Source organism: Peromyscus maniculatus, chromosome 12 (genome assembly GCF_049852395.1).
Source record: "Peromyscus maniculatus bairdii isolate BWxNUB_F1_BW_parent chromosome 12, HU_Pman_BW_mat_3.1, whole genome shotgun sequence".
In the NCBI taxonomy this organism is placed as follows: domain Eukaryota; kingdom Metazoa; phylum Chordata; class Mammalia; order Rodentia; family Cricetidae; genus Peromyscus; species Peromyscus maniculatus.
Genome location: NC_134863.1, coordinates 29,219,883 through 29,238,330, shown reverse-complemented (window position 1 = coordinate 29,238,330; position 18,448 = coordinate 29,219,883). Strand labels below are relative to the sequence as shown.

Here is an 18,448-nt window from a genome sequence, read left to right as displayed (position 1 = left end):
CTATTATTATATCATTGTTCATTTACAGAATCAATTTGTAAGTTCCAAAGCTTACACTGAGACCTAAATTCATTATCACCAACAAAATGATCAATAACCAAGTGAGTTCACAGGCATCAATTTACCAAAAACAAAACAAAAAACAAACACCAAAACCTGTTTCAGAATAATATTTAGATGAAAAAAATCAGTAAAAGAAGTTTTTTCCCAAAAGACATCCTTAGCAATTTAAAGCTAATTTAAAAATATCTCTTCCATCACCTTTCTTTTCATTTTGCTTTGAAAAGTCAAGTTTAAGAATGAAATGAGACTTGCATCTTTTTTTTTTTTGGCTTTGGTCTAATTCACAAAAATGTGCTTTTTAGAGAAAGTTGCAAGGCTTCCTGCACTAGAATGAGCAAAAGAACAGCATCAAAAACAACCAACACTGTGCCAGGCACTAGCCTAAGGCTGCATGCCTTACTTACTCCCCACAATAACCTCATATAACCAACATCTTCTTAGCCTTTGAAATATAAAGTAAGTATGGCAGGAGAGATGAACGTGGCTAATGTCACCTTGCAATTTCTATAGTGGCTTGGGTAATTATCCTTTTATCTATCTTTATCTGTCACATTAAAAAGTTTCTTTTAGATTTATGTGTATGAGAGGTTTGCTTGCATAATGGTGCACATTCACACAGGCAAACAAATCACTCATACACATAAAATCAAATATCTTTGCTGGGGCATGGCGGTATACATCCTTAGTCCCAGCTCTCAGCAGGCAGAGACAGGGAGATCTTTGTGAGTTCAAGGCCAGCCTGATCTACAATGTCTTTAAAGGAGAGGGGGGGATGGGGAAGAGGATGGGAGGAGGGAGGAGGGAGGGAGGGAGGGAGGGAGGGAGGGAGGGAGGGAGGGAGGAAGGAAGGAAGGAAGGAAGGAAGGAAGGAAGGAAGGAAGGAAGGAAGGAAGGAAGGAAGGAAGGAAGGAAGGAAGGAAGGAAGGAGACTGATTCCTAGAAACTCTCACATGGGCTGGGGGTGTATGTAGGCCAGTAATGGGGTACGCGTCTAGCATGTGAAAGGACCTAGGTTCAATTCCCCATTCTACTGCCAGAAACAAAACCCAAAATAACAAGACTGTATGATATGTAATGTATTTATTCAACATCTACCGTAAGTCAAGCACACATTCTCCATTTGTTTTCCTAACTGTTGCAGTTGCTCTATAAGAAACATTTTTACATGAGAGGAAATTGCAGATGAATGTACCCAGTTTGAACAATTATAAGCTCTCCCATCTAACTCAAGTCCAAAATCTTCTTTGGTGTTCAACAATATCTATTTAAGACAAACATCACAGTGGGAGAGGGGACGATATGTAAAGCATAATGCCGTACATATGAAAATGGCCTACTACTCTGAATGCTAACTTAAAGAGCTAAAGAAGTGCCAAATAACGCCAGGCGGTGGTGGCGCACGCTTTTAATCCCAGCACTCGGGAGGCAGAGGCAGGCGGATCTCTGTGGGTTCGAGGCCAGCCTAGTCTACAGAGTAAGATCCAGGAAAGGTGCAAAGCTACACAGAGAAACCCTGTCTCAAAAAAAAAAAAAAAGTGCCAAATAACTATGAAAATACATCCAACTCTCTATGAATTTATACAATTTCCTTTAACAGTTTGTTTGTTTGTTTGTTTGTTTTTTTTCAAATAAAAAAATCTTTAAAGGACAGAAAGAGGAAGTCAATCCTGTTCTGGGAAAAATCTGGACCCACTCTGGAATTACACCCTGCATGCTATTAACTCATGAACAATCTTCCTCTTCATTAAAGTTTGGTCATAAACTGATTCACTCAGGATCCCTGTGAGGAGGGCAGCCCCTGCAGAAGCCCGATTCCTCTGGAATGGATACATCCTTCTTTCCTTTATGTCAGGTATGCCCCGCCCCCGCCCTGCTCTAGATCATTTCCAGTTGAAGATGGCGGTGTTAGGACTGTCACTTCAAGACAGCTCTCTGTCAAGGTGCCATAAAATAAGTTAGTAATTATACTGCTGCCATTGAGAAATAGAAAAAAAAATTCCAACAACTCCCAGTTGACGGCACAGAGAATAAAAATACGTTTCTAACTGGATTCAGTAATTCATACCTAGGATCCCAGCACTCAGGAGGCTGGATGAAGCAGGAGGATTGCTACAAGTACTGAAAGTTCCAGGCCAATCTGAGCTCAGGTAAGACCCTGTCCACCCCTCCCCATTTCAACCCTAAAAAGAAGAAAAATAATGTTTCTAATCATCTACCACAACAGTAATTAGGATTCTACTACATAAATTCCTAGCTACTTTGACATTAGTTCCATATTTTTATTAGTAGTACTATTAGATACCAAAACCTAAATAATGTCTGCTTGTGTTTAAAACTGACAAGTTTAAATTTCTACAATGAATGTAATCAATACACCTACAAATGGTAATAAAGCATTAAAATGAATGCATTAGTAACTGTACATTTACTCAGTAGGTTCCTGCTTTGGTGTGTGGCGCAATGAAGAAGACATCTAAACTAAACTGATGTTAGGGGCTGGGAGACATCTCACCGGATCAGAGCACTTGCTGTGCAAAGAGGATACCTCAGTTTGGCTCTCCAGCACCCACGTAAAGGTTGGGAACCAGCTGCACTTGGCTTTCACTCCAGCACTGGGTGGAAGGGAGACCCCGACAAGCCCAAAGCATGAGCTTATTTATGTAAGGTTCAGTAAGAGACCCTCTCAAGGCAGAGGTGGGGGCTACAGACGAAGAAGCACATCCTCCTCCTCCTCTGGCCGTCACTTGTGCCTCATGCCACACCACACACAAGGTGCTACGGCTGTCACAGTTAAAACCCCTAACTATGAAAGTTTTACTCTATCTTCTCAGAATAGCTATTTCAATTAATTTATCTCACGTGCATGTGCGAGCAACATGGTATGTGTGAGATAGGGCACACAAGGCCTAGCGTGTCTGTGGAGGGGTGGAGGGCAGCTTCACAGAGCTGGTCCCAGGAACAGAACTCAAGCGACCAGGCCTGCACAGCGAGCCCTTTTGTCCACTGCAGGGTAATGAAGAAGGCTTTCAAACCAGGTAAGAACCTAACAGAATCTAGAGGCAGTACCAACGGAGCTGAAACAAACCCCATACTGTGCACGGCTCCCATGCAATGTGTGTCCACTGGAAGCTGCTCCGTCGCTACATACCTTGACATAGATCACAGGGAGTGTCTGTTTGGCTCGACTATAGTGTCTGGCAACTCTGTACACTGTTTCGGGAACATAGTCCAGCACCAGATTAAGGTAGACCTCATCTTTCTGAAAGAGAACCAAGCAACAACAGAAAACACAGATTAGAAGCTGATCTTAAGCATTCAAATTAGAGTCAATTCTCCATACAGTCACGCATTTGAAAGAGAAGTTTCATACGGTTAATATTCATTACACACACACACACAAAAAAAACTTCTGAATAACCAGACCTGTACAACTGCATCTACTACACTTTATAATCCCAGTCCTGCTAAAGAGTCCCATCAAAGTGCTTATGCACGTATTATGATAGTTTATCACTTATCATAACCTTATCATAACTTTTATTATTTTCTAGACTGAAAAAACCCAATGTCTCCCGTCCTATCAGGAAAGACAGCTTGAGGACAGCGTCAAGTTGAAAGTCAAGAGGCCAGGCTGCTGGCTCCGGCTCTGCTGCTGACTGGTGTGTGTGGTCACAGTCTGCCCGAGCTTCAGTTTCCTCAGTTCACACCAAAGGCTGAGCCAGGGGTTCTCTGAAACGCTTTAGCCTCTGCCCAAGTATTTTGTTTGCCCAACAGTCCAAACTTTGTAGAATAATCGCTAATACACGAAACAAAACTTACGGCAATGAGATCATAGTCACAAGCTTATCAATGGTCTGGGGTGTCAGTTTCTTTTTTTTTTTTTAGCAGGACAGGACTTCTATGTCAGTCAAGAGCAAAAACGAGCACAAAGCACTAGCCACAGGGGTTCTCTGAACAGCACCAGTTAGGTAAACAGAGGCAGAAAACAGAGCTGAGGATTACTACTGGCTACTGAATGGTGAAAGTGCAAACCAATGCGGACTTCAGTGTCTGTCAGTGTCTGTCCAGATGGGTCAGGTGTAAATTACCCAGTGTAACTCGGTCCTCCACTCGCCCTCCTTTTGACTAACATGAAGTGTAATTTGCTATCTTTTGAAATGAAGTATGAAAACAGCAGAGAAAACACTATGTTCAAGGTAGGAGTTCATGAATCCCACAGAGCTCAAGAAAGCCCCTTCTGTTTCTCCCCCCTTTGGTGGTCTTCCTCTTCCTTAGCATCCCAAGGCTTATCACTCTCCCCAGCCCAAGGCTAAGCACACAAAGGACCAGCCTGCTGACTGCCTCCACAAACAACCATTAACTACAACACAGCTACACCCACCAATTCAACACTGCCCCCTGCTGTTTGGGGCTACAATGACAGCGTTAAGTAGTTGTGACGGGGGAGTTTGCAAAACTAAAAGCATTAAAGAAAAAGTGTGCGTTTTTCATAACCCTGGTGATATTTAGCTTTATGCGGTGTAGCCTGAACTCAAAAGCAACATGGCTACAAAGAAACCTCAATTGTGCCGATGGGTCTCATATTAAAATCACCATCAATAAATTAAGTGAAGTCGAGGGGAGAGATAGATTCTATCCTGCTTTTACTACTTAAAAGTCACTGTTAAGAATGTGGGGTTCAGGCTAGGTGTGGTGGCGCACACCTTTAAACCCAGCAAGCGGGTCGCTGAGGCTGAGCCAGCCAGGGATAAACAGCGAGCCGTGCATAGAAAGAAGGGGGAGATGGGGCTCTCAGTTCACAGGTGAGTGGACAGTAGGAAGACACGAAAGGCAGTTCATTGATTGATTCTGACCAGACAGCCCTCGAGTTTGTTCTCACAAAACTTGTGGTAGAGACAGGAAGGGAAAAGCTGGCGAGTGATGCAAAGCAAGGCCAGGCGATGCAAGGTCCCTGCTGTGCTCTTTGTCCTGTGTTTTTATTGGTTAAAGGAGGTCCAAATGCATTTGTGTATTAAGATAAAGGTGAAATTATAAAGGTGAACTGGTAAAACGAGGTTCTAGAGCAGTGGTCCTCAACCTGTGGGTGGAGACCCTTTCCGGTCAGTTTGTAATGATGAAAACACATCCCGTGTATCAGATATTCACACCACAATTCCTAACAGTAGCAAGATTCCAGACAGGCAGTAGCAGTGAGAATAATTGTACGGTTGGGGGTCACTGCAGCACAAGGAACTGCATTGAACGGCTAAGACAGTAGGAAGGTCGAGAACCACTGCTCTAGAACACCGCAAGATGGAAACAAGAAGACGGAAGTGAAACAGTATAGTGAAATTTTAAATGCTCTGAAGTCTGGAACATTCCGAGCAGCAACGTGACGTTACAAACACCATCGGCTCACAGGACAGGCTGGTCACAGGGAGGCGGGTAAGCAGGAGGGTGTGCGCTCTCCAGCCACGTGGGAGGGCGAAGCTGAAAGACAAGTAGTTCAGGACTTCCAGGCTGGCCAGGGAAACACACAGCAAGAGCCTTCCTCAAACACCGAACGGAGAGGGAGAGACGGCTCGGCGGTCCGGAACACTTGTTCTTGGTTTGATTCCCAGCATCCACTTGGCAGCTCACAACTGCCTGTCACTCCAGTTCAAGGAGGTCCAATGCTCTTTTCTGGCCTTCCAAGCTCCAGGCACACAAGTGGTGCACAGCAGACATACATACACGCAAAATACCCATATACATAACATAAAATTTAAACTAAAAAACAGAAAACAGAACTAAAAAATAAACACCACCAGCAAACAACAAGCAAAAAAGCACAGAAAACACTGATGTACTGAAATTTTGTATAAAATTAATGTCAGACTACATGTTTGAGTTACATGTGAAACATAAATGCATTTTGTGTTTAGACTCAGAGGCCATTCTCAAGACATCATACTATGTAATATTCCAAAGTCTTAAAAATTCCAACATCTAACACTCCTGGGTCCCAAAGCTCAAATAAGAGAAATTCAAGCTGTGTAAGGAGGACCCAGGCATGGTGGACCTCAGGACTTAGAAGGGTTGGTAACATGAAAACCTTTATCTAAAAGATTATGGGCTAGACAGATGGTTAAGCAGTTAAGAGCACTTGTTCTTGCAAAGGACCCAAGTTCAACTCCTAGCACCCACATGGGTGCTTACAAACATCCATAACCCTACTTCTGGGGGATCCAACAGATAGGCATATGGTGCAAATATATACACTCAGGCAAAACATTCATACTTATAAAATAAAAATCTTAAAAGAAACTGAAAAATAAAAGATTACTGAACTCAAAGGTTCCTGATTCTAAACGTCTTTGACAAAGTTTATCATGATACACTTATCAGCAACCCAGAAATAGGGATAACACTAGATTACAGGTACAGCATTTGCTAATCACGCATTAAGAAGGAAGAACACAAAAATTAAGGATGAATACTGAATGCTCAATTGTAACATGAATCTTAAAAGTTCTTATTAATAAAATCAAACCTGAAGCCAGTTGTTAGGGTAAATGCTGGAAGATCAGAGAAACAGAATAAGCCACAGCTACCTCACCTCACTGGTTTCTCAGCTGATCCTGTTTCCTCAGACTAGAAACTTCTGAGTCCTCATCTGAATGTGTCTCAGCTGAACTGCTGCTCAAAAGCCTGAAAGCTTAACCAGTCAAATGCTTCTAGTTTCTGGTCTTCACACCTTATATATCTTTTTGCTTTCTGCCTCACTCCCTGGGATTAAAGGCTCACTTCTTGGGATTAAAGGTGTGAGTCACCACGCCTGGCTGTTTCCAATGTGGCCTTGAACTCACAGAGATCCAGAGGGATTTCTGCCTCTGGAATGCTAGAATTAAAGGCGTGAGTGCCACCATTTTCTAGCCTTTGTATCTAGTGGCTGTTCTGTTCTTTGACCTCAGATAAGTTTATTAGGGTGCACAATAGTTTGGGGAACACAATATCACCACACTCAATGGAGGCTTCTAGTTGCAAGGTTCCAAGTTTGTCCTTCATAGATGTAATGGTTTAGACCAGGATTTTTTCTTTTTTCTTTTTTTTTTGGTTTTTCAAGACAGGGTTTCAATGTGTTAACAGCTCTGGTTGTCCTGGAATTCATTTTGTAGACCAGGCTGGCCTCCAACTCAGAGATCTGCCTGCCTCTGCCTTCCAAGTGCTGGGATAAAATGTGTGTGCCACCACCACCCAGCAAAATCAGGGCTTTTCAATGTTTACTTTTGATTATACCACTGGGATCTCCGATGTCCCCCACTGACTCACTTTAGGAGGTGGACTGAGACGGAGGAGGCAGGTCACCGGGGAGCACCTTTAAAGGGTATACCTTATCTCTGCTTCCTTGCATGCCACTGCACACTACAAATGCATTCAGTTCATCTCCGAAAGTCACCACTGCATAACATCTCTAGCATTGCTGGAAAGTCCAAATCTAGTCTCCTGACACTCAAAACAAACTATTAGCTATGAGCTCTATAAAACAAAAATAAGTTACATATTTTCAATACACAATAGTGGGACAAGCAGGGGTTAATATCACTGTTGCAAGAGGAAGAATAGTAGAAAACCAAATCCAAACAAGGACAGGATTAAATCTTAGCCCTAGGATACTCACCCCCACCCGCTTCTTCCACCACACCTTGCCACAAAGGTATTTTCAGGATGTTAAGGGTCTCCCCAAAACTGACAACCTGAAAATACCAGCTGACACAGGCCAAAACCTCTTAAATTGTGAGTAGAAATAATTTACTTTAAGTTGTTTTCCTTGGATATTTTTGTCACACCCGTGTTTTGAAAGTTGACTAATACCATGTATGATTTCATTTATTGGAATTTGAAGAAACAAATGCCTACAATGGTTAAGTAACAAATGTGGGTGGTAAATCAATTTAAGACTTGACTAAACACATTCATAAACAATTCCCCAAATGCACAAACCCAATACAAGCACCAGGAGACAGACCTGAAGGTCAGCCCGCAGTGTCTTGTTTTACCCAGCCATTTAAGACTGACACCACCAGGAAGAATGGCTGAAACTGGACGGCCAAGTTCAGACTGTAAGACCTCTAATAGGCCAGACTCATCTACTGAACTCTGACCGTGAAACTGATGTGAAACAATGTGTTACCAAGTGGTGTGGTAACACATTGTGTACCCTAGTAAACTTGCCTGAGGATCAGAGGACAGAGCCAGCCACTAGATTAGACATAGAGGTCAGGCAGTGGTGACACACACCTTTAACCCTATCACTCGGGAGGCAGAAATTGCTGGATCTCTGAGAGTTCAAGGCCACACTGGAAACAGAGATAGGGAGGGGTGGCACACACCTTTAATCCCAGTACTGGAAAGCATACACACCTTTAATCCCAGGAAGTGATGTCTGGGCAGAGAAAGGTATATAAGTCGTGAGGAAATAGGAACTTACTCTCTTTAGGCTGAGGATTTCGAAGAAGTAAGAACTAGTAGATGATTGTTCTGCTTCTCTGATCTTTCAGCTTTCACCCTGATATCTGGCTCTGGGTTTTTTTGTTTTGTTTTGCTTTTTGTTTTATTTATTTATTTATTTGTTTGTTTTTGGTTTTTTTGAGACAGGGTTTCTCTGTGTAGCTTTGCACCTTTCCTGGATCTCGCTCTGTAGCCCAGGTTGGCCTCGAACTCACAAAGATCCACCTGTCTCTGCCTCCCAAGTGCTGGGATTAAAGGCGTGTGCTACCACCGCCTGGCTGTTTTTTTTTTTTATTAAAAGACCATCTAAGATTCAAACAACAAAGTGGAAAGCCTTATAGTCAAAGTTCAGAGCATCAATATACAAAGACAGACCAGACCCCCAGCTCAAACTGGACAGTCCCCTGGAAAGTAAATGCAGGTGTAACTGAACACTCGAGACTTAGCACAAGTGCTATGCTCGGATCAATAAAGATAATTCCACTCTGCTCTGACAGTTCAGGCCTCGTTACAAGGACTGACAAAATCCCTTTTTAAGCAGCATGGTTCAACAAAGCAGAATACACCAATGAGAGGTAAATAAAATAAAATAAAATTGGAGGGTAAACACTCCCACTTATTATACTATGAGAAACATGGAGCTGAAATAAGAGTTTTTGTTAAATTCATAAATATTTTCATGTAAATTAGATAACCATGATATTAACCCACGAGAGTATTCAACCCCAGAATACATGTAGAGAAAAGTGATACTCCACTTTCTCAAAGTCATTTTCTGTAAAGACTATTCAGATGACTCATATTTATGACAGTATTTCAAAGAGAAAGAAGGCCCAGGATTCCCCACTACTGGCACTTGTAATTTTCTCAAACTCAGGTTTACTAGAATCCCAAAACAATCTCCTTTGAATTGCCAGAAAATGCAGCAATTGGATGTAAATTTAAGGCTAATGACAAAAATACAACACAGAAAGAATATGGCTTCAACTGCAGAAGCTCACTAGCACAACAAATCACCAACCTCAGAGCTGCTGCCAAGCCCCCAAACAACCTTAGGACCAATGCTACCGAGTCTGTGAAATACATCTCCTATATAAAGCGGAGGATCTTATTGAGAAACTGCTGGCGCTTACATAATGGGTACTTCATGGAGCATTTCTCCACAGCGGCTCAGTTTCCCAGTTCATCACTGTTCCCTGACCACTGATATTCAGTCCTCTTTGGATGCTGTATTTAAGCCACACAACTCGGACATTTAAATGGCATGGTTTAATACCACCTAGCAGCAGCCGCAGCAGCAGCAGGGACAATGTAAAACAGACAGTATTAAGATGTTCCTGTCCCCAGTGGACTGGTGAGGTCAAGGAAATAAAATGGCTTGAGGCCGAAGCTTTAAATAGACACAATATCATTCTAAATGTTCATAGGAAGCAGCGCAGCATATGGAGTTTAGTGGTAAGCCATCCAACCCAGCAATCATGGCAGCCCTGCACGCTCAGAACTGGTGATAGCAAAGTCGTAAGCAGATGCCTCTCCTCCGATGGATGGTTACAGGGCTAGCGCAAGACAGGCTCTAGAGCAACAGTAAGGGTCAATGGACAATCTTTTTGCTTGGGAAGCTGTTCGAGAACATGCAAGAGGGAAGGTACTGTGGTCTGAGTGAGCAATGCCCCCCACAGGCTGGTGTGTCTGAACACTCGGTCCCCAGCTGGTGGCACAGTTTAGGAAAGTTATGGAGCCTTTAGGAGGTGGAGCCCTGGTGGAGGAATGGAGGAAGTACTTCACCAGAGGCCGAGTTTGGAGGTTTAGACTGAGCCCAGTTTCTGTTCTCTCCTCTTCCTCTTCCTCCCTCTCCCCCCCCCTCTCCTGTGTGCAGATGAAATGTAATCCCTTTGCTTCCTACATTCCAGCCCACCTCCTACTGCCAACACCTTCCTGGCCATTGGGGATGGCTCCCCCTCTAGAACTGTAAGTCAAACAAAGTGTTTCTCCTCTAGCTGCTTTTCCCAGGGTATTCTACAACAGCACAGAAAAGAAACGAACGCAGAGGCATCTAACAAAGAAATAGGGCAAACATTGAAAATAAATATCAAAATTACCAAAAATTGTGTGTGGGGAAAAATGAACTTAGAAGTAAACCTTGGAGGATGGAGCAGCTCTAAGACATTAAGAAAGGGTACACCTTTAATCCCCAAACCCAGGAGCCAGAAGCAGGAGAATCTCTGAGAATTTGAGGCTGGCCTGGTCTACAGAGCTGGAGAAACCCGTCTCAAAGAACAACAACAAAAACAAAAGATATTAATGGGGGAAAAGATCAATTTGATTACCTACAAATACAAAAATCATGTTACTTAAACATAAACCAAAACACACAGACCATGCCTCCCCCACACCCCAAATGATTATATTGGGGAAAGGGATCCCTACTACACATGACAAAGGATCAAATATTAATTTTTATTTAAGGTATCGACTTATGGATGATAAGACAAAATCAAGTATGGAAACAGAAGAAAAATGCTCCACTTCACTCATAATTACAGTAAAAAAAAAAATACAACAAGCTACAATTCTTCCCTTCTCAAACGAGAAAGGAAAATTCAATTTCAGAAAATGAGGTATTAGACAAGGTCACTGTCTAAAAGCACCACCACATGCCCTGTAAGTGCAAGCTCCTGGATCTTCGGAGAAGTCAGTGAGTTAGTAACTCAAGCCAAGGGGAAGCCACAGAGAACCAACTGTGACTCAGCAATGTCATTTCTTGGAACTGTACAGTCAAACTATTGTGTGCATACGTGTGTGTGGTACTCTTAGGTATGGACAAGATGACATATTTATGAAGAGTAAGGAATTAAGACTAATCTACATGCCTTGTCTTAGATTTTGCCTCTGGGATAAAGTCTACCATCAAAGGCAATTCGGGGAGGAATGAGTTGATTTCAGCTTACAACTGTCAGGTCACACTCCATCACTGAGGGAAGTCAGGGCAAGACTCAAGGCCAGAACCTGATGCCGAGACCATGGAGAAACGCTGCTTCCTGGCAAGCATGGTTTGTTTTGCCTGCTTTCTTGTACAATGACGGACTACTTACCCAGGGCTGGAACTACCCACAGTGGGCTGGGCCTTCTCACATCACTCATTAATTAAGAAATGCCTCTCAGACTTGCCTACAGGCCAATCTTATGGAGGCATTTTTTTCAATGGAAAGTCTCTCTTCCCAAATGACTCCAGCTTGGGTCAAGCTGACAAAATTAACCAACACATATGGTTATTAACTATAAAAAAACCGGAGCAAATTCTAATCACATTAGACTGATTTTTTTCTCTGTAAGAAAGCTTATAACACTGTCACATTCCTAGTGGCACAGTTACAATTAAATTTTTTATAAAGAAGAAAATTCTCCGAAATACTTCAAAATCATAATACTTTAGAAGAAAGTTCATATTGTTTTCTTTGATAATTTAAAATATTGTTTTATAATGTGTTAGTACAGTGCTACTAATTTATTGTGCTTGCTGTTTTAAAATGATGCACCCACTACACCACTTAATACAGCCTGGAGCCACTACGGTTGGAAGCCTCTACTTACTCATCCTTTATACCTAGCAAAGCAATTTCTTAGAGCAGTACAAGAGCAAAGTGTAGTGAGTGAGAAGGTCTGAGAGACAAGGAGGGACAAAGGACTTCTGGGACAGCAGATGGAGAATCTCAGGAGATTTTGTTCCTCCAACATGAACACCTAACTGGTAAAACAATTGAGTATATGGAATCTGTTCTATGGACATACAGCAAATGAAAAAAACAGTTAAGAAGTTCTGATAAACCTTGATGAGACAACTAGGATTGATTGTGATGTCAGAGCAACGATGCCCTGACTAGACCGAGCATTGTAAATCCAGAGCAGCAGCAAGAATAGGTCTGCAGAGCGTCACATATTGATAAGAAGGTCAATCCATCAAGATGGAACAGTTCCACACCTATGTACAAGCAAAGGAAAGAGCCACAAACATACTAAGGAAACACTGATGTAAAGAAAGGGGAATGAGTGCCTCAGGAACTGCTGGAAACTGTAATATACCACCCTCCACAATGAAGAGAACGTGAGCGCTGCAGACCAAATGCACTAACACCTCAGCCTACACGGCAATACACATTCTTCCCAGGCATGTGTGGGGCATTCCACGTGACAGACCACGGTAAGGCACAAAACAAAATTCAGTGAGTTTAAAAGGAGTAAAATCATATGAAATCCCTTCTCCAGCCACAATGGATACTAGCCATCAAAGACAGAAGGAGGAGGGTTGGCACGATGCCCAGCTGGTAAGAAAGATGCTTGCCACCAAGTATGGTGACCTGAGTTCAGTCCTGCAACACATGGTGGAAGGAGAGAACTGACTCCCACAAGTTGTTCTCTGACCTCTACACTCAAGCTGTGATACACACACACACACACACACACACACACACACACACACACACGCGCGCGCGCGTGCGCTCACCCCCACCCCCACCTCATCCCCACTTGAGACTTAGGGGAAAAAAGTAAACTAAATGTAAAGCAATGTTAAATATTTAAGTAGAGATAAATAGAATGGAGAATAGACAAGTACAGAATTAACAAAAACAGAACCTGAGTTGGGGGAGAGGGTGTGTGGCATACATGTGCAGTGTAGGAAGGCCAGAGGACAGCCTGGGTCTCTAGCAGTCCAGTCTAGTTGGCCAGGGACCTCAAGAACCCATCTATGCCCAACTGCATGAATGTGGATTTGTAGGACTAACTCAGGTCCTTGCAAGCACTCCTTAGTGGGGAGTCTTCGCTCTCTGCCCCCCATCAGAAAAATTAAAACACTCTTAAGCTAAAGTAACAAAGAAAAAAGAAAAGAACTAAAAAATTAAAAACAAACAAGTAAATAATAGCTGGGCAGTGGTAGTGCTTGCCTTTAATCCCAGCACTTGGGAGGCGGAAGGTAGGTAAATCTCTGAGTTCGAGGCCAGCCTGGTCTACAAAGTGAGTTCCAGACTGGAAACTACCCCCAACCCCACCCAAAAGAAAGTTAGAATAAACTACTGATAAAAAGGACTGTAACCACATACTACAAACAATGCTATCAAATAAGAGAGCCTGCATAGAATGGAGCATTTCTCTTGAAGTATAAAAATTACTAAATTAACTTAAGATAAATTAATGAACTTCTAACACAGGATTGAATAAATAATTAAAAACTTCCTAACAGGATAAATTTCAGGACCAGGTGAGGTCAACATAACTTGTGAAAAACAGATGCAGAAGAAATTAACAACAGTACAAAACTCCCTAAATGCAAAAGAGGAAACTGAGTGTAGTATCTTGAGTCTATGGAATGCTACTCAGTAGACGGAGGCAGGAGGATCACTTGGCCTATGAGTTATGAGACCAACCAGGAAAACTGTAGCTCAAAAGGAAAGGGGAAAAATTTTAAATACAGAAGAGGACAGAACACTTCTTAGCTCAATGAGGTCAATGATAGTCTAAAACCAAAGACATGATTTTAAAAAAAAAAAAGACAAAACAAAACAAAAAAATTATAAACCAGTATTCTCTATATAAATGCAAAAATCTTCAACAAAATATGAGAAAAATAATATCCAAATTTAAAGGATTATATACCATAACAAACTGGGATTATCTTGGGAATTCAAGAGTGGCTCAACATAAGAATGTAATATAGCATCATTGATAAATATGATCATTTCAACTATCTTAAAAGTTATTTAATAAAACTAATCTCTGTTTCAAGAAAACATTAAAAAGTTCACAAAGCCGGGCAGTGATGGTGCACGCCTTTAATCCCAGCACTTGGCAGGCAGACAGGCCTCCTGGTCTACAGTTCAAGGCCAGCCTGGTCTACAGAGTGAGTTCCAGGACAGACTCTAAAGCTACAGAGAAATCCTATCTTGAAAAACAAACAAAAAAAAAAGATCACAAAATGGTTATGACAGTCATAGGACATTGTAACTGTAACTCATGTTCTTGAATTGTACACCTAAAAATGGCTAGAGGACCAGTGCCACAGCCCAGCATGTAACTGCATGCAGGTGAGCCTGACGGCCTGAGTTCAGTTCCAGAGATCACACACGAGAGAAGACCATCAGTGCTACCGATTCACCTCCACACACGTGTCGTGGCACCCCTGCACTCAACATACACAATAAGTAAATGTAATAAAAACACATTTTTAAAATGGCAGCAAATTTTGTTACATGTATTTTTTTTTTTTTTTTTTTTTTTTTTTTTTTTTTTTTTTTTTTTTTTTGGTTTTTTTCGAGACAGGGTTTCTCTGTGTAGCTTTGCGCCTTTCCTGGAGCTCACTTGGTAGCCCAGGCTGGCCTCGAACTCACAAAGATCCGCCTGGCTCTGCCTCCCGAGTGCTGGGATTAAAGGCGTGCGCCACCACGCCCGGCATTGTTACATGTATTTTTAAGGCATCATATTGAATAGGGAGAAGTACAATTATTTCTATTTGTAGATAATAAGGTGTCATAAATTTTAAAATTGCAAAAAAATCAATGTAAAAGCTACTAGAAATGAAATTCAGTAAGCGTACAATGACTATCTCAAAAAATAAAATGAATAAAACAATTACCTTAAAGATAACATAAAATGGGGATAGAGAGAAGCCCTGAGTAGTGAAGAGCATTTGTTACTCTTGCTGAGGACCCACAAGGTGGTTCACAAGCATCCATGGTAACTCAGTCCTGATGAGATGACACCCTGCCCTACCAGGCATCCATGTGCTGCATATACATACAAATAGGTAGAAGCACTCATATGCATAAAATAAATTAATCTTTAATAATAATTTAAAGTAAATCCTAACTTCAAATAATAAATACTATTATTTATGCTAAGCTATTTTGGCACTTGGAATTTTTATTGTGCATTGTGCATAGGGTTGCTAACTATCCTGATCTACCACCCTCTGCCTTAACTCCCTTGAGACAGGGTCTCTCACTAAGCCTTTCCAGCTAGGCTGGCTGGCTGGTAAGCTCCCAAGTTTCATCTGTCTCTACCCCACAGTGCTGGGATTAGAGGCATGTGTAGCCATGCCTGGTTCTTTTTTTTTTTTTTTTAAGATTGATTGATTGATTGATTGATTGATTGATTGATTTATTATGTCTGCACATATCCCTGCAAGCCAGAAGAGAGCACCAGATCTCATTACAGATGGTTGTGAGCCACCATGTGGTTGCTGGGAATTGAACTCAGGACCTTTGGAAGAACAAGCAAACCTCTTAACCTCTGAGCCATCTCTCCAGCCCCATCCATGCCTGGTTCTTATGAGGCTGCTGTGGTGATGAACTCAGGTTCTCAAGCTTTCAACACAGCACGTACTCTTCCCCACTGAATCATGTCCCCAGCATAGCACTCAGTTTTCTAGGACTATCTAGAAGGCTTTCAATAAATCACCTACAAGGCTAACGAAACGCTGACTCGGGAATTTGACCAAGTGTTGAAGAAATAGAACTGAGTAAGTATGATCTAGGAATGCTTCTAGAATGACAATACAATACAAAAGATCTAGCTTTTTAAAAATCATGATAAAAATGTAAGAAAATACCACATTTGATAAATGTTGACTTTATAAAGACAGAAAAGAAAGGATGTAGTGAGGTATCTGATGAACTGAGGTAGATGATGAGTAGGGATCTTTCTAAGAACAGTAGAAATGCAGTGCAGGTAGGAAAAACATTCTGAAAAGCCCCGTAGTAACGGAAAAGATGACACACAGAGAGAACTGTGCTTGGGAAGACTGGAATACAGGTATGTGGTGATATTGTGTTCCTCAAAATATCATGTACCTTAATAAACTTATCTGGGGTCAGAGAACAGAAAAGCCACTAGTTAGGCAGTGATAGCACACACCTTTAATTCTAGCATTCCAGAGACAGAAATCCCTCTGGATCTCTGTGAGTTCAAGGCCACATTGGAAAAAGCCAAGCATGGTGACACACACCTTTAATCCCAGAAAGCCAGCCTTTAATCCCAGAGAGTGGTGGTAGAAAGCAGAAAGATATATAAGGCGTGAGGACCAGAAACTAGAGGCATTTGGCTGGTTAAGCATTCGGCTGGTTAAGCTTTCAGGCTTTGAAGCAGCACAGTTCAGCTGAGATTCATTCTGGATGTGGACTCAGAGGCTTCCAGTCTGAGGAAACAGGACCAGCTGAGGAACTGGTGAGGCAAGATAGCTGTGGCTTGTTCTGTCTCTCTGACCTACCAGCATTGACCCCGATAACTGGCCTCAGGTTTGATTTTATTAATAAGAACTTTTAAGAATCCTGCTACACAGGTAGCCCCGACGAAGGAGCAGAGACAAGTACAGTTACAGCACAGATACCCAAGATCTTGGGCTGGAGAGCTGGCGCAACGGTTAAGAGCACGTGTGCTCCAGCACAGATTTGGTTCCCAGCATCCGCATGGCAGCTTATAACCACCCCTAACTCCAGTTCCAGGGCAATCCAACATCCATTTCTGACCTCTGGAGGCACCTGGTCTGCACATGGTTCTCATACACACATGCAGACACAACTCCTACACGTAAAAAGTAAATAAATTTAAAAAATAAGGAGACCGACTTCTATGTCATGCTAAGAAATCTGGAGTTTCCCTTTTAAGCAAGAAAAGTGATGCAATCAGAAAGCTGCCTGCTGCTATTTTACATTAGGAACAGTTGAAACTTCCATCTCCAATGGTCATTAATCATAATACCTTTGCTAAGAGCAGACACTGAATGCCCAACACAGTGACCCATACAACCCTTTTCAATCAATAATAGTAAACATGAGATAACTATGAGCTATATATGTTTTAAAAGATTGCTTAGGTTCAAGACAGAAAAGAAGTATATGTAGATGTAACCAACCGTCTTATTAAATAAGAAACACAGAAACAATGTAAAAGAGAAAGCCGAGAAGTCAGAGCTCAGAGCTAAAATCTCACCCTTCCTCCTGCTGTCCCAGCTTCGCGAAAAGAGACCTACTTCCTGTCGGTTCGTTTTTTTATAGCCTAACTCTGCCCAACCTCAGTACTACATAAAGTACTTTAGAGCAAGATTTAATGAGATCAATGTTTAATGATGTTTAATGTAACTAGGTATACAACCACGTAAAGATGGACATACAGAATTAGAACTCAAGTCAAAAGTAAGGACAGTACTAGAAAAGGTTTGTTTTGTTTGTTAATTTTCCAAAAACGGAGTGATAAAAAAGCCCAGAGTAGGTGCTGGGAAGATGACTCAGTGGTTGAGAGCATGGCCTACTCTTCTGAGGACCCGAGTTTGACTCCCGGAACTCACGTGCTAGCTGGCTCACAACCAGGTGTAACTCCAGTTCCTGATGATCTGACACCCTCTTCCGGCCTCCACAAGCACTGCACAGACACAGTGCACAGACATACAGGCCGGCAACACACACACAAACACAAAACACAAATACAAACAAAATTTTAAGTCCAGAGTGTTAGGATGCTAAAAATAAGAAATATTCAAGCCCCTCTCAATCTGCACAAAGATTTAAAGAGAGTTGGAAATGGGGGTAGGGCATCCAAGATAGGTCAAGACCCAACAAAAGTCTAGAGACCCAGAAAATAGAATTCATACAGATTCAAAGACAGAAAAATAAGAAAGGAGAGTGAGTGAGTGAGTGTGAGAGAGAGCGAGAGAGAAAGGGAACAAAGAGATAGAGAAAATACATCTACAGAGACAGAAACCCGAGTCTAGAAGGAATGGAACAGAAATCTGGAGCCAGAAATTACTCCAAACCAAGAAGTATCTTTTTCCTTTACTCTGAAAAAATGAGAGTGCTCGAAAGTTCAGATACATGATGTAAAAACTACTCTTTTAGTAGACATAGACTTAGTGTTCTTCTGATAAACTTTC

At 41.9% G+C, this 18,448-nt stretch overlaps 1 protein-coding gene across 6 annotated transcripts in view; it reads right to left on the bottom strand.

Annotated features, from left to right (window-relative positions):
• The window catches only part of Gsk3b (glycogen synthase kinase 3 beta), a 163,536-nt gene that overhangs the window by 61,572 nt on the left and 83,516 nt on the right, over positions 1–18,448 (bottom strand). For all 6 annotated transcript variants that reach the window (XM_006975732.4, XM_076548847.1, XM_015994618.3 and 3 more), the window contains exon 4: positions 3,212–3,322. In XM_006975732.4, the coding sequence (XP_006975794.1) occupies positions 3,212–3,322 (111 nt within the window). The remainder of the gene's footprint in view (positions 1–3,211; positions 3,323–18,448) is intronic.